At 36.7% G+C, this 15,400-nt stretch overlaps 1 protein-coding gene across 1 annotated transcript; it reads left to right on the plus strand.

Annotated features, from left to right (window-relative positions):
- The first annotated feature begins 1,626 nt into the window (after positions 1-1,626).
- On the plus strand, positions 1,627-13,760 carry LOC134531250 (uncharacterized). The gene is made up of 2 exons (XM_063366940.1): positions 1,627-3,046; positions 7,539-13,760. Exon 2 carries the CDS (start codon positions 8,138-8,140, stop codon positions 9,098-9,100), a length of 963 nt encoding a protein of 320 aa, XP_063223010.1. The 5' UTR covers positions 1,627-3,046; positions 7,539-8,137; the 3' UTR covers positions 9,101-13,760.
- The last annotated feature ends 1,640 nt before the right edge of the window (positions 13,761-15,400 follow it).

Consider the following 15,400-nt stretch of genomic DNA (forward strand, 5'->3'; position numbering starts at 1 on the left):
TTTAATTGTTTTGAAAATATGTTAACTAAAATTGCACTTTTTTTTTTTTTGCGAATATGCTGATTCATTAGCATATGAAACAGAGTTATATTTAATGATCTTTCTTTGTGTATTATACTTTTACGTAATTCATTATTGTACATTCCACGACATATCAAAATCGTTCCTAGTTTACACTCATACCTATGACATTCATTCAAATATTGTGGCAATATGGATGATATGATTAAATGCATTTTGAAAAGTTGTACATTTCATTGGCTGTCACACATTAAATCAGTCTTTTATTATACCTACTTCACTTGTTCCCATAAAACTTATTAGGGGTTAAGCTATAGATGATCTGGGCGAATTAGCAGAATATGCACTCTCTCGATGGAAGTATTTTCACCGCATTCTACAAACATATTAATAAAACGACAGATTCAGTTAGGCACATGTTATATAAAAATTGAAAATAGGCATGAAGGTCTCGGAGGCTATTTTAACAGTAACTTTTAAACACTAAAAATGTTTTTATAAATGCATATGCATAATCCTCTGCCTTAAATTATTTTAGGGTCATCGTTTTTAGGATGACTTTAAGTGAAAATTCCAGAAGGCAAGGGTAAAACAATTTTGTGAGCTCCTTTTGTTAACGCTTATTTTTATATATAGCAGCAATATTAAATTAAGTTAATTCGTTCGCTAGTTAACAACCCCCCCCCCACACACACACACACACACATGGGAAAATATTACATCATCAACCTCTCTGTTAAAAAAATGATTTAAAAAATACAATCCAGTCACTGAGATTGGCGCACCATCTGTTGTAAGGTTTAATTAACAGCTGCATTCTTAGACTTCAACGTTGGGAAAGCAAACCGTATGTGCTGCCATTTAATTTGTAAATTTTGTACTTTGTACTCATTTGGAGAATGGTTCCAACATTTGTCAACAGGGGCGACCCACGTAAGGACATCTATCTTCGAAAAGGTTCGTAGGACAAACTCCTGTAGGGCAAACGACATTAGGGTAAATGCCTTTAGGGCAAACGACTGTAGGGCAAACGCCGGCAAGCATTTATTTTCGGATTATTGAAAATTCGCAAACTTTTAGGGCAAACGCCTGTAGGGCAAACGCCTGTAGGGCAAACGACTGTCGAAAAACTTATTTTAGGGCAAACGCCTTTAGGGCAAATGCCGGAGCTTGGTCCGAATGTGATTATCAAACATTTTGTGCAAACGCCTTTAGGGCAAACGCCTGTAGGGCAAACGCCTGTAGGGCAAACACCTGTAGGGCAAACGACTTTAGGACAAACGCCTTTAGGGCAAACGCTTTTAGGGCAAACGCCTGTTTGGAATGAGGACTGCGAGAATATGCTTTGAAAATGCGTTTAGGGCAAACGCCTGTAGGGCAAACGACGCACTCCCATTATGTACACTTGATAGCTTTAGAGAGAGATAGGGAACACACACATGCTCATGTGTACATGTACAATATGAGACACAATTTCCACCAATATCTATGTTGGGAGTCATTACAAAAATCAGAGCAAATGGCTGTTAAAAAATTTGGTTTTCAATGAAAAGTTATTCAGGAATTCATCCTGAAAACAAAACACAGAAAAAATTATTTCAAGGTGGCTGAATCATTGTGTCCATCATCGAGAAAAACAAGGAAAACGTGGAATAGTCGGAGAGCTAAATATAAATAAAGAACTTATAAATAAATGTAATATATACGCAATGTACCTGAAACTATACTCATTTAGCTTATTTCAGTACAACCGTGAAGGTGTAGTAAATATTTATATGAGGTCGGGGGAATTCCGCATACTCACACTATCACAGCGTCCATCCATATCTTACAATCACCAATAATAATAACATGTTACTACCCTATGCTACACAAATTAATGTCATTTTAATACCATAAAAGCATATTGTCGTAAGTACCTAGTTATTTTAGTTATTTTGGGTTAGTATTAGAAATATAAAAATACTATAACTATAATTCTGGTATTAAATTGTATTATAAGTATAAGGTGAATAATGAGTAATGTTTCAATAGAGTGTTTCATGTCTTGTGTATCGAACGATGAGTATGCCTGTCGAAGGTTTACAAGCCTTCTACGTCAGTTGGCTAACCAAATGTTAGCTATGTGTGGTGGTTCAAACAGACTGTTTCCTGCAGAGGAAACTACGCATCACAAGGTTAAACAATGACTGAATCCTTGGACTGAACATGAAACGAGTGTGTAAATGAAAACGACGAATCACGAGAAAGGGTGGGGAGAGAGTGCGCTCTGCCCCGGCAGAAGGAAGCGGACAGAAGGAGAGTGTGTCGGGAGACTCCCTAGGAGGAGGTCCTAGGATGGGGACTGAGAGCTTTGTCAGAAGGAACAGACTTGTAGAGTCTTAAGTTTGTACTTGTAATTTCTATGTATCAAGAAGTGGAGGTAAAAGCTTTGTAGAGTTTAATACTTGTAACGAGCCAAGAATGAAGAATAATAATAAGAGTTGTCCTGTCTGCAGTATTAAGTTATTGCTTTTTATCGCTCCGCTGCCCCACATAGCCTCACCTATAAGGAACCAGCCGCTCGGTCACGACATTATGGTGTCAGATGTTGGGGTTGCTGTGAGTGAATACTGCGTAAGGACAGTCGAATACAAATCTACGAGAGAATAAGAGAGAAAGGAAAATCGTCCGTCACTGGTATCAGAGCACCGCATCCCAGGAGCGACGGCGAGTCAGAGTGTTTGAAGAAGATATCAACTTCCGCGAGGCAGCGACTGGACTACTGATAATCAGCGAGGAAAAGGCAACAACGTATCCAAACAACATCAACAACGAAGACGACGTGAAGCCCCATTCGTCATACTCCAAGAGTCCAAGAGGATGTTGACATAGCAGATAGGAACAGCCGACGCCGCCAGCCGAAGATAGCCCCGCAGTAAGGAAGATGCGACAGCTGCAGACGGCAGCGCGAGAGACGACCAACCGGAGCTACGTGTGAAGAGCTAAGGGCCATGGGTACCCTCACGAAATTTATTATAATAAGGTCAGTACGGCTAATATGTTAAGCATGATACCTACAGTTTGGTATAAATAGGAGGGTTACGTTTACTCCACAATTATGGCTGACAGTAACGAGGAAAGTGAAACTGGGGAAGTTTTTATTTCCGTAACAGAGGCGTTAAAGTTGATAAATGAACCATTTGATGGTACAAAAAACAAACTCAAAGAATTTTGCGATAATGTTGACACGGCTTTTGAACTAGTGAACCCAGAACGTCATAGAGTGCTGTTAAAGTTTGTAAAATCAAAAATAGTTGGGGACGCGAAAGCCAAAATTTTAGTCCGCGAAAATACTGATACTTGGGAAGAGGTAAAAGAAATTTTAGAGGAGAATTATGCGGTTCGCAGAACTTTAGATTTCTACGCTTGTCGGTTATTTAATGCTCGACAGGGATCACATGAGCCTGTTGTAAACTGGGGTAGCCGAGTCGATACAATGGTAACTGAACTTAAGGAGGCGGCCTTAAAGGTATGCACCCGCCCGCAAGAAAACGGGGCAATGGCCTTAATACAACATTTGGCTAGAGCCTGCTTCGTACAAGGGTTATCTGATGAAAGAATTCAAACAGTTATTCGGAGCAAGGGCGCTCAAATTGAGACTCTAGGGTTAGCTGTAGAATCGGCACTAGAGGAGGAGTCGAATCTTTTGTCTCTTAAGGAGAGAATTAGACCCCCAATGTTAAAAGTAGGAGATACGGTAACAAGAAGGCCCAGTTGCTCGAATTGCGGAAAAGGCGGACACACACTAGAAAAATGTTTCTTACGAAAACCCGATAAAAATAAAGGATGGAAAAAATATGTACACGTAGGAGAGCTATTTTGTAAAAATTCTAACACTACAGGACACACAGACGCGAATTGTCGACGTAAACAAAGAGATGACAGAAAGACTTTTCAGCCCCACAAAGAGGAGAGAAACAGGGGAAACTCCACATGCTTTGAGTGCGGTAAACCGGGACATTATGCCCGAAACTGCTTTAACAAATACGGAAAATACAACAATACCAATTTTGCCAAAGGAAATGATTATCCAAATCAGTACAAGTATGACCAAAGAAATCACAAGGAATTAGGATATATTAACAAAGGAGGGCGAGAGGATGGACCTTCCTATACCGAATCGCGATTATGGAAACATGGGGAAAACACGGGAAACTAAAAGGGGGGCATTACGAGCAGCGGTATATGCACCCTAAGGAGCCAAATACAGACAGCTGCAATAGAAAATCTAGAATAGAGTATGAACAAAGTAACGACGATGCTATCTGTACAAAGAATAGTATAGTTTCTTTAAAGCTAGACGAAATACGTGAAGCAGTAGACTGCCTTATAGACACAGGGTCCGACATAACACTAATCAGAGAGAATAATCTAAATAAGAGTATCCTATCGGCCAGTGATAAAAAGGAGAAAACTAAGATTCGCGGTTTAGCCACCGATGTAATGCCTATAATACCTTCCACAGTAAGATATAAATGTCACATTATAGAATCCTGTCCTCATGCATGTATTTTGGGCAAAGATTTTCTAAGTTTTACTAAATCTGTTGTTGATTTCGAATATAATAGACTGATAATCAACAAGGAGCAAATACCCTTTTGTGAAGAAGATCATGCTGTCAAAAATATGAGAATTCATGTACCAGCTAGGTGCGAAAAAATAGTGCAATTAAATGCTAGCAACGAAGGATTAGGACTAGTAGAAAAACGAGAAATGGAAAAGGGAGTTTATCTAGGAGATGGATTGACGGAAGTGATAAATGGCAAATGTTTATGTTCTATATTAAATACTAACGAACACGAAGTAGAAGTAGATATGCCCATCGTTGAATTAGAGGAAATACCCTCTACAGCGAAATTGTTGAGTATTCAAAATTCCGATAGGGAAAGGAAAGAGAAATTGGCATCGATGTTAAGGGTAGAACATCTACACGACACAGAAAAAAAGCAATTGCTAAAATTATGCAAAGAGTTTGTAGACATTTTTCACTTGCCCGGTGATACACTCACATGTACTCCGACCATTGAACATAGTATCCCTACAGGTGCTGAGACGAGGCCCATTAATGTAAAACCATATCGTATTCCGGAAATTCACAAGGAGGAAATTAAAAAACAAGAGACACAGATGTTAGAACAGGGTATTATCAAACCCAGTCTGAGCCCTTGGAATGCGCCTATATTAGTGATTCCAAAAAAACGAGACGCTTCCAATCAACAGAAATGGAGGGTCGTTGTAGATTTTAGAAAACTGAATCTTGTGTCAGTGGACTCGGTGTATCAGATGCCGAATATTACAGAAATATTAGATCAATTAGGACAAGCAAAATATTTCTCGACCCTAGATTTGGCTAGTGGTTATTTGCAGGTAAGGATGAAACAGGAAGATCAACCCAAAACCGCATTTAGTACCCCGACGGGTCACTATGAGATGTGCAGAATGATGTTTGGGTTAAAGGGAGCTCCTGCGACCTTTACGAGATTAATGAACACTGTTTTGTCAGGACTAAATGGAATTAAATGTCTTGTTTACTTAGATGATATCATAGTACATGGCCAATCAGTAGAGATACATAACAACCGGTTAAGAGAGGTTTTCACTAGAATGAGAGAGCATAACCTTAAGCTACAACCTGATAAATGCGAGTTTTTACGCATGGAGGTAACGTTTTTAGGACACATGATTAGCGACGATGGCGTGAAACCAGATCCGGAGAAAGTGATCAAAGTACAGGGATACCCTAGACCAAAGAACGCTAAAGACATCAAAATGTTTTGCGGATTAGCCTCGTATTACCGAAGATTTATACCGAACTTCAGCAAAATTGCAAAACCCCTCTACAACCTTGTAAAAAGTGACGTTCCCTTTATCTGGGGAGACGAACAGGAAACTGCATTTAACACCCTAAAAGAAATCCTGACCTCAGAACCAATTTTACAGTATCCGGATTTTAATAAACCGTTTATCGTGACGACAGACGCTAGCAAACTAGCTATAGGAGCCATTTTGTCCCAAGGAGAAGTAGGTAAGGACAAGCCCGTCGCCTATGCCAGCCGTACGTTGAATAAGGCGGAGGTCAATTACTCGACGACTGAGCGCGAAATGTTAGCGATAGTGTGGGCTGTAAAATATTTCAGGCCCTATCTATTAGGTCGCCATTTCATGGTGATAACCGACCATAAACCTCTACAATATGTTTTTAACGTAAAAGACCCTAGTTCCAGGTTGTTAAGATGGCGGTTAAAATTGGAAGAATATTCATATGAGATTAAACACAGAGCCGGTAAAACTATCATGCATGCCGATGCGCTGAGTAGGCTTTGCGAAGTAAAAGAAATGGAGGAATTGACAACAGACGAATCTCACTCTGTAGAGGATAACACTGAGAAGCGAGAGGGTGAATTATCCACGGAAAGGAAACGGGAAATTATTAAGGAATTTCACAACACACCGATAGGAGGCCATCAAGGGATCGCCCGAACATACGACCGAATAAAACAATATTATAAGTGGAACGGGATGAAAACAGACATAGAAACCTATATTAGAAGGTGCAACTCTTGCCAAAGGAATAAATTAACGCGACCTTACATAAAAATGCCGCTTGAAATTACGGACACGCCTAATGTAGTATGGGAAAAATGTGCTCTCGACATTGTGGGACCACTAGTTGAGACTGCCAATAATCATAAATATTTACTAACGTTTCAAGATCTATTATCCAAGTATACGGTAGCCATACCCCTTTTCGACCAAACAGCCGAATCGGTGGCGCGAGCTTTTGTGAACGAAATAATACTAAGATTTGGTATACCACAAGTGATAATCTCAGATCAAGGAAGCAATTTTACAAGTGATCTGTTTAAGAAGGTGTGTAAATTGTTAAAAATTGCCAAAATCAAAACAACTGCCTATCACCCTCAATCTAATGGGAGTCTAGAGAGATGGCACCGTTCCCTCACTGAATTTTTAAGACACTTCATCGCCACCAACCAACTCGATTGGGACGAATGGATAAATTATGCCACTTTTGTCCATAACACTACGCCTCATAGGTCCACGGGATTTACACCCCATGAATTATTATTTGGTACGTTACCTAATATTCCTGGCATCCTACAGAAGGACTTTATAGAAAAGAATTATAATTATGAGGATTATGTCAAAACCTTAAAAACAAAATTGCAAGAGACTTTCAAATTAGCAAAAAAACATTTAATCATCTCTAAAGAAATAAATAAAAGGAATTATGATCAACATGTGAACCAGCACATTTTTCATATTGGTGATCAAGTCCTTCTGTATGACGAGACTGTCAGAAGAGGTAGGTCCAAGAAACTGTCCAGCCAATATGTAGGCCCCTATAATGTTGTAAAAGTAGAAGGAGTAAATATAACCATCCTTACCAAACGTAAGAAGCTTGTAAAGGTACATGCAAATAGGTTAAAGCCGTACTTTTAATTGGTATGTTACAGTCAACTCATTTTTACCCTGTTGCTGAACCCTGAACATGTGAGTGGAGTGTCATCAAGACTAGACATTCAAATCACTAAAATTGAAGAAACTTCGGGACTGTACTACGAACATAACGGCAATGGACGATTGTATAATACTGAATGGAGATTAATCTCCTATTTAAATTTAAGTCAGCCTGAAAATAATTATAATACGATAAGACGATATGTAAGTGTTGTAAATGAATTATGTAATAAGGAAATTCCGGTGTATAAGGGTAAAACTCTATGTTCTAATACTATAACAAAATTATCAAACAGGTTAGACGCCACTGCGCGCACCATAGAAATTATAGGAGGTATAACCAAAGACCATGTTAGTCCTAGAGTAAAAAGAAGTTTCTTTCCATTTAACCTAATAGGGCAATTGAGTAAAGTGATTTTTGGTACGCTAGACGAAGAAGATGCAGAATTTTATAATAATAAAATTACGAAACTTGAGAGCGAACAATTAGACTTTCTTAAGTTGAGTAAGGAACATTTTATGTTATGTAATTAGACTACCAGTAACTGATCATTTAATTTTTGATATATATAGAATCATTCCATTGCCTGTAAAAATGAAAACTGCCACAAACAAATATGTTTTCATAGATCCGGAAACGGATTATATTATGATGGAACACTCAAAACAGTACTACGCAAAAATAAGCAAGTATGAATTAAGTAAGTGTAAAGTAATAACTAAAACTCTTAGAGTGTGTAGACAAACCTTTCCATTGATAAATACTTATGCACGGGAAGATTGTGCAGCCAAATTATTGTATACTACAGGTCCTATACCTAGCAATTGTGTTAAGAAAATAGTAGAGCTAAAGCAGACCCTTTGGATTCAGCTAGAGCACAATGAATGGTTATATATTGCGCCAGATAAAGAAAAAATTACTATAGTTTGCGATCAAACTGGACCTTTTGACGCAACAGTGGAAAACACTGGCAAACTTAAGTTTATAAGTGCATGTAAAGGTTACGGTACCAACATCTTTATATCCTCCCAACTGGAGTTAACTACTAACACTAGCACAAAAGATGTTATTCCCAAAATAAATCTTGACATAGATTGTTGTGATGAAACAAACTATAAAGTAACACTTGAGAAATTAAAAACAAAGTTACATTTGAAACCTACAATAACTCGGTTAGACGATTTGAAGATTGCCGGTCACAAAATAGAGGAAGTAGAACATATGATAAATGAAGAGGAATGGAAAATAAAACACACAAACGTGATTTCACGAGTATCTGTAATGTCCTATATCATTATCATATCATTAAGTTGTATTTTATGTATATATTGTTGTATAAAATGTGGATGTTGTAAAACTATTGTCGGTAATTGCTACAAGAGGTGTAAGGACGGTGATTGCTGTAATTGTAAAACCAAATGTTTTAAACCAACAATTGTAAACACATACAGACCTAGGGAAAGCAATGAGCTGGTCCATTCCGTTAACGAAAGCCAGATAGAGGAAAGGATCGATTTGAGAGGAAACAGTTTACGGAGAACTCAGACTAGTCGTTGACGGCTAAGTCCCATTTCAAACTAAGAGAGGTGTAAAGAAACAATTGTATTTTCTTTAATTGTTTCTTTTTCCCCCGCCAGGGAGGTGTCGTAAGTACCTAGTTATTTTAGTTATTTTGGGTTAGTATTAGAAATATAAAAATACTATAACTATAATTCTGGTATTAAATTGTATTATAAGTATAAGGTGAATAATGAGTAATGTTTCAATAGAGTGTTTCATGTCTTGTGTATCGAACGATGAGTATGCCTGTCGAAGGTTTACAAGCCTTCTACGTCAGTTGGCTAACCAAATGTTAGCTATGTGTGGTGGTTCAAACAGACTGTTTCCTGCAGAGGAAACTACGCATCACAAGGTTAAACAATGACTGAATCCTTGGACTGAACATGAAACGAGTGTGTAAATGAAAACGACGAATCACGAGAAAGGGTGGGGAGAGAGTGCGCTCTGCCCCGGCAGAAGGAAGCGGACAGAAGGAGAGTGTGTCGGGAGACTCCCTAGGAGGAGGTCCTAGGATGGGGACTGAGAGCTTTGTCAGAAGGAACAGACTTGTAGAGTCTTAAGTTTGTACTTGTAATTTCTATGTATCAAGAAGTGGAGGTAAAAGCTTTGTAGAGTTTAATACTTGTAACGAGCCAAGAATGAAGAATAATAATAAGAGTTGTCCTGTCTGCAGTATTAAGTTATTGCTTTTTATCGCTCCGCTGCCCCACATAGCCTCACCTATAAGGAACCAGCCGCTCGGTCACGACAATATTTAAGAGATTTTAACTTGAATATAGCTATTATATAATGTTTGCTATGAAAGGGCTTCACAACTAAATATACAATTCAGTCCTATGTCCGCTCAACATATGACATTATATTCACTTGTAATCTCAAAATGTTAATAACCCAGTATGTGCGCAAGATTACCACCTACAGCTCTAAATCCTCAAGGTTTCCCTTTGAAAGTCCCCAATCTCAAAAACCAGACATGACTTACGAAGGTTACAACCTAGCTAAGGAAGGATTTTTTAAATCCTTACCCTCTACATTTGAAGAGCGTTAAAAACTGCAGAATGGTACCCTTTTACAAAGGGAGTGCGGCCTGTGGAAATAAACTAGGAGAAAATTGTTGACAGCTTCTAATTTTGGCACTATTTGTAGGCGTAAACCACATACTTCATGCCAAAAATTGGTGGCTACATTGTTGTATGAGGATTTCGATACAGATGCTATGATATGGGTTAGAGATCACGAAAAAGAGGTAGTGAAAAAGCTGGAAGAGACTTGTGATGTACAAGTAAAGGCATGTGGACTGTTTGTTGATGAAGAAATACAATTTCTAGGGGCCAGCCCAGATGGACTGATTGAAAGAGATCGTATCGTGGAAGTAATATGTCCATCTTCTGGAGTAAAGCCAGAAGTTCTAAGTCCTGACGAGTTAATTCTTAAAAGGAAATGCACATTTTGGAACATATCTCGAGACAAAAAAAACTGTTACAGACATTAATAAGAATCACCATTTTTTCTACCAAGTTCAAGGGCAACTTCATGTGACAAGGCGTAATTACTGCATCTTCGGGCTCTGGACTCCAAATGGAATTAAAACCACACGTATTGACAGAGATTATCTGTTCTGGAAGGATCAAATGGATCAGCAATTGACAAAGTTTTACTTAAACTGTATGCTGCCAGAACTTGTAGACCCGCGACGACCGCGGTGTTTGCCCATACGAGATACTGACTATATTACAAAGGAAGGCTATGAACGAATTTGCTGCAAGACAACACAAACTTAGTGTCAAGAAACCATCAAATTCCAGAAGAAATAAAAGTGTACAAGCTATTGCCAACAATGATGAACCCGAATCAAAGAAGACAAGAAGAAATTTGTGTTTTTGAATATGATTTATCACTATTCATAATGAAATCGTCTCATGTAAGTCATTATAAATATACCACATGTTACACTCACCTGAACTTTACAAGACGTTTGGATTTGATTCTTTAGTACAAACGCATGATATAGCTGTATTGTTTTTGGGTATGTCATTTTATGCATTGTTCAGTTCTTAACTACATACATACATTTTCAGTGCGATAGTGTAACTTATTAGTTATGTGCTTACTACATTGCATGTGATAGAATTTCACTAAAGATAAAATCGTTGTATCAAGTTTTGCATAAATTATTAACATGTACATTTTGGGAAAGTGTTTCTGCTGTGTAAGAAAGGTTTCATTTTGCACTAAGTATACGTTTGATGTGTTCTAACTTGCTATTTCAGCACTGTGTGGGGAGAGATTCAGTCTCAAAATTGTATATATGAAATAATCCAATATTCGATAGATATGTGCGATATATTCCTTTAACATTATTCGTATTTACATTTAAATAAAAGATAATTGCAATATCAGTGTTAACTCGGCTGAGTGTATTTCAACCAGTACTTATCTAGAATGTATAAAAACAATAATTGAAAAATGAATGCGTGTATAAAGATCATGTGTTTATTTATAGGTACTAATAAGTCTGCATTTGTGTCTGTATTTGATAAACTATGTATGGTAAGTTTGAAATTGGCTGGCACATTTTGTGAGGTAATTCCTCTTGCAAATGTAATTATGTTTGGCCGATGATAAACATGATAAGATGTCGGAGTCACTGATAATCGAGACTTCAAGCGACTTCATAACAAATCAGGAACATTATGGCAATAAGCAAGAATTTACTTAAATACATTAAGTAATCAAATCAACTAGAAACATTTTAATAAATGTTCTTGTCTTCTGGGTTCTAGCCGCGTCACAATGGAAGTTCTTTCTGACGTTTCGGAGTGCGTTGCAGCCTCCATCTTCAGGGCAGCAGCAGAAGTTGCTTCTTACCTACTGTTACTCTCAGTAACCTACTACCTACTGTTCGTCAGTAACCTACTACTTACTGTTACTGAAACGTTTTTTGTGGAATTACTAGCTATCCTGCCCTGCTTCGCACGGGTGTAGTGATTTAATTATGTAGTGTAGGTGTATTTACCATTTATTCTTGTGTATCTACTCAAGGAAGCTTTTATCTCTATATAATATCTATAAATCAGTGTCGCTGTACGCGTTTGTTTTTATTTCCGCTTACTTCTTCTGAAAAATGCAACTGATTTTAATGTGGTATTTATTATCAGTTAATTATTTTTTTGTTACAAAAGGCTATACACAACAGTACCCGAAGCAGGGTAGGGGAAGGTCGCTAGTGGGGCGACACCGCTTGACCGTATGGTCATTAGACCGTATCAGAGAAAAGTGTGTCAGAATCACTGCTAGCCCCGCCCCCTCGCTGCCATTGGCCGGTAGCTAGAGGGGAAAGGGAACGTGACCAGGAGAAGAACAACATAAGTACGCCAACTCTCAGACACAATCAGGGTGTCCCCAGCTAGTACTTTTTCGAGTTTTTTGCCTTGAATATAATATTATGTTTACACTAAATTGTTTTCTTATTAAGTGTTATTCAAACACACACAGGAGTGGAAGGGAATCTAATTTTTCAGTTGACGACGACGAGTCAGGTCAGGAACTTAATTCGGTCAATCGGCATTAATTAAGTCATATTTTTTGTTCCTGGCTTTTATTCTGTCGACAGTAATAATTAATTTAAATTTAGATTATCAATGTACTAATATCGTTTTCATGTTCTGGTTTCATCGGTGGGAGAAAAAATGAAACTGACAATGAAATCTTACATGAAACATCAATATGTTTCAAATAATCCAATTGAAAAAGAAAATACAGCTGACAACGGCCAGTTTTAGACATAAGCAAAGTTTATCTAGGAGCGAGAGTGGAAGCTCTTTTTGATGGGATTAGATAAGAGCATAGTTAGACCAAGTGATGTAGGTTAACACTATTGAAAGTTAATTGTTTGGCCTTCTATGTTGTATTTTGGAGCCAAGTTTTAAAACAAATAAATTTTAATGACTCTGTTCTAAAAGGTTTAGCCTTGCTGAGTCCAGAAAAGTATAAATCAGATGACAATCACAGTATAATGCCACTTGCCAAATGTTTTCTTAATGTTATTGAAGAAAAATATTTCGATAACCTGGATAGGGAATGGCGTTTATTAAAGACTGTTGAAGCACTGAAGAAAGACGACGAATTTATGGTGTGCGGTAACAATGACCCACACAGATTTTATTTTAAGTACTATTTATTTATTTTATTACCATACTATTTCGTTTGATTGTTATTATTTATGCTCAGTCTAAATGCCAATTAACTACATGCATTCATGTTTAAAAGCTGTCAACAACATCTGTAATAGAAATTTGAACAAACCAAGTTAAAGCCACTTGACATAACCCAAAAATTGTATTTACCTCTGGAAATGATATATGATTAATTTAATTTATAACACTAATTTTATGTTGTGAATATTTCCTAATCGATTTCCTGTTTGTTTTCATATATTGTATTGTTGAATGGAGTTCTATCTAATAGTGCTCAACGTATTGTCCTGGGTGTACATCATATACTTCTGACTCATCCGTGATATTATATTCATATAAATAATAATTTTAATATATAAATTTAGGAAGAAAAATTCTAATATTTTATTGTTGGAAATCCTTGTGTCATTATAGTGTACTGTGTTGTGTTGAATAAATGTTTATTGTGTTTTTTAAGTAAAGTAATTTTTACCTAACAATCAAATTAATTTAATAATTGAATTATTAATGCAGTGTCAACACCTACACACAATATAGCTACCTATAAGTTACAGTAGAGAAGAAATATAATGGATTTTTGGAATACAGTTTTTGGAATGAAAAATGCTGTAGGAGACCAAATGTTCCCTTCTATAACAGTGTTCATTAAAGCCATGCTATGCTTGCCTCATTCATACGCAGCAACTGAAAGAATATTTTCTGCAGTAACATTGACCAAAAATAAAATTAGAAACAAAGTACAATCACCACTGGTAAATGCATTTCTTTTGGTAAAATTAAATTGATGTACACAGCTGCAGATTTTACTGTTTCAGGAGAACCCCAGGAGCATATGAATTGTCTCGCGTGACTCAAGGGAGCCAGCAATTCGAAACAGCTTTGTGCATTAGCATAGAAGAATTTTAATACCTACGTATTTTAGGTAGATTTCAAAGAAATAGTTACTACCTATTGTAGCCGTTACGAAGGTGCGACTTCCAGAATTTTTTTTACATAGTTTTTCGTTTCATGGTCCATAGACCCCAAAACCATCGTCAACTCAAAAGCTTGTATATGTATACATATGTGTATATATATATCACTTTCTTGTGGACGCGATAACTGTCCTAATTTTTCTCAAATCAATTCCAAACTAATATAGAAAATCTAAATGTGGAAAATCTCGATCGAGTTCGTTAATGAGCAATATCCGAAGAAAGGGGTAGAAATGGGGAAGGTTTTTTCAAAAACAGAAAAATCGTTCTAAATCACGCAATATGGAAAATATCACATCCTTTGAATTTATTAAAATTCTTAGGAGTAATGCCAAAATATTTTCTCTGAATATGTTTTTGATACGACCGACGGTATCTCCAAGGGGTTGAAAAAACAAGGGTTGGCGGACAAAAAAAATCATAACTGTGTTCGTAGGTAAGGCATCAAATTTGTACTAATTATGTATTTTTCTTATAATTTCTATATAAACTTTTGTCTGGAACAATTTTTGATTAGACGAACCATTGCAGTAATGTAGTAAATAAAATAACGATAAAAATTAAGAAATATATATATTTCATAACTCCCTCAGTAAGTACACCATCAAAATCGTTATAATTGTTAGTAAATTTTATAATTTTTATCTAAAACTTTTGTCTGAAATTATTTTTTATATGTCGAACCATTGTTGCAGGGGGTGGAAAAAATAAAGGTGTTGAATTAAAAAAAAATCATAATGTACCATGTACACTCATAAATCCCTTTATCGTGAAACCTTAAAGTATTCAGTACATCATTCATCTGAAATAAATTTTCATACGACCAACCACAACTTCAAGGGGTTGAAAAAACAAGGGTTGGTGGCAAAAATCATAACTTCCTTCGTAGGTACAACATAGAATTCGTACGAATTGTGTATCAATCATATAATTTTTATCTAAAACTTTTGTCTAAACAATTTTCGATCGGAACATCCATTACTGCAAGGGGTTGAAAAAATAAGGGGTAGAATTAAAAAAACTCATAACTCTCATTAGTTACAATATAACATTCTTCAAGTTGTTGGTAAACCTTATAATGTTTATCAAAAACCTTTGTCTGAAACAATAAAATTGATTGGAAGTAC

This window comes from Bacillus rossius, chromosome 3 (assembly GCF_032445375.1).
Source record: "Bacillus rossius redtenbacheri isolate Brsri chromosome 3, Brsri_v3, whole genome shotgun sequence".
NCBI classification, from domain to species: Eukaryota; Metazoa; Arthropoda; class Insecta; order Phasmatodea; family Bacillidae; genus Bacillus; species Bacillus rossius.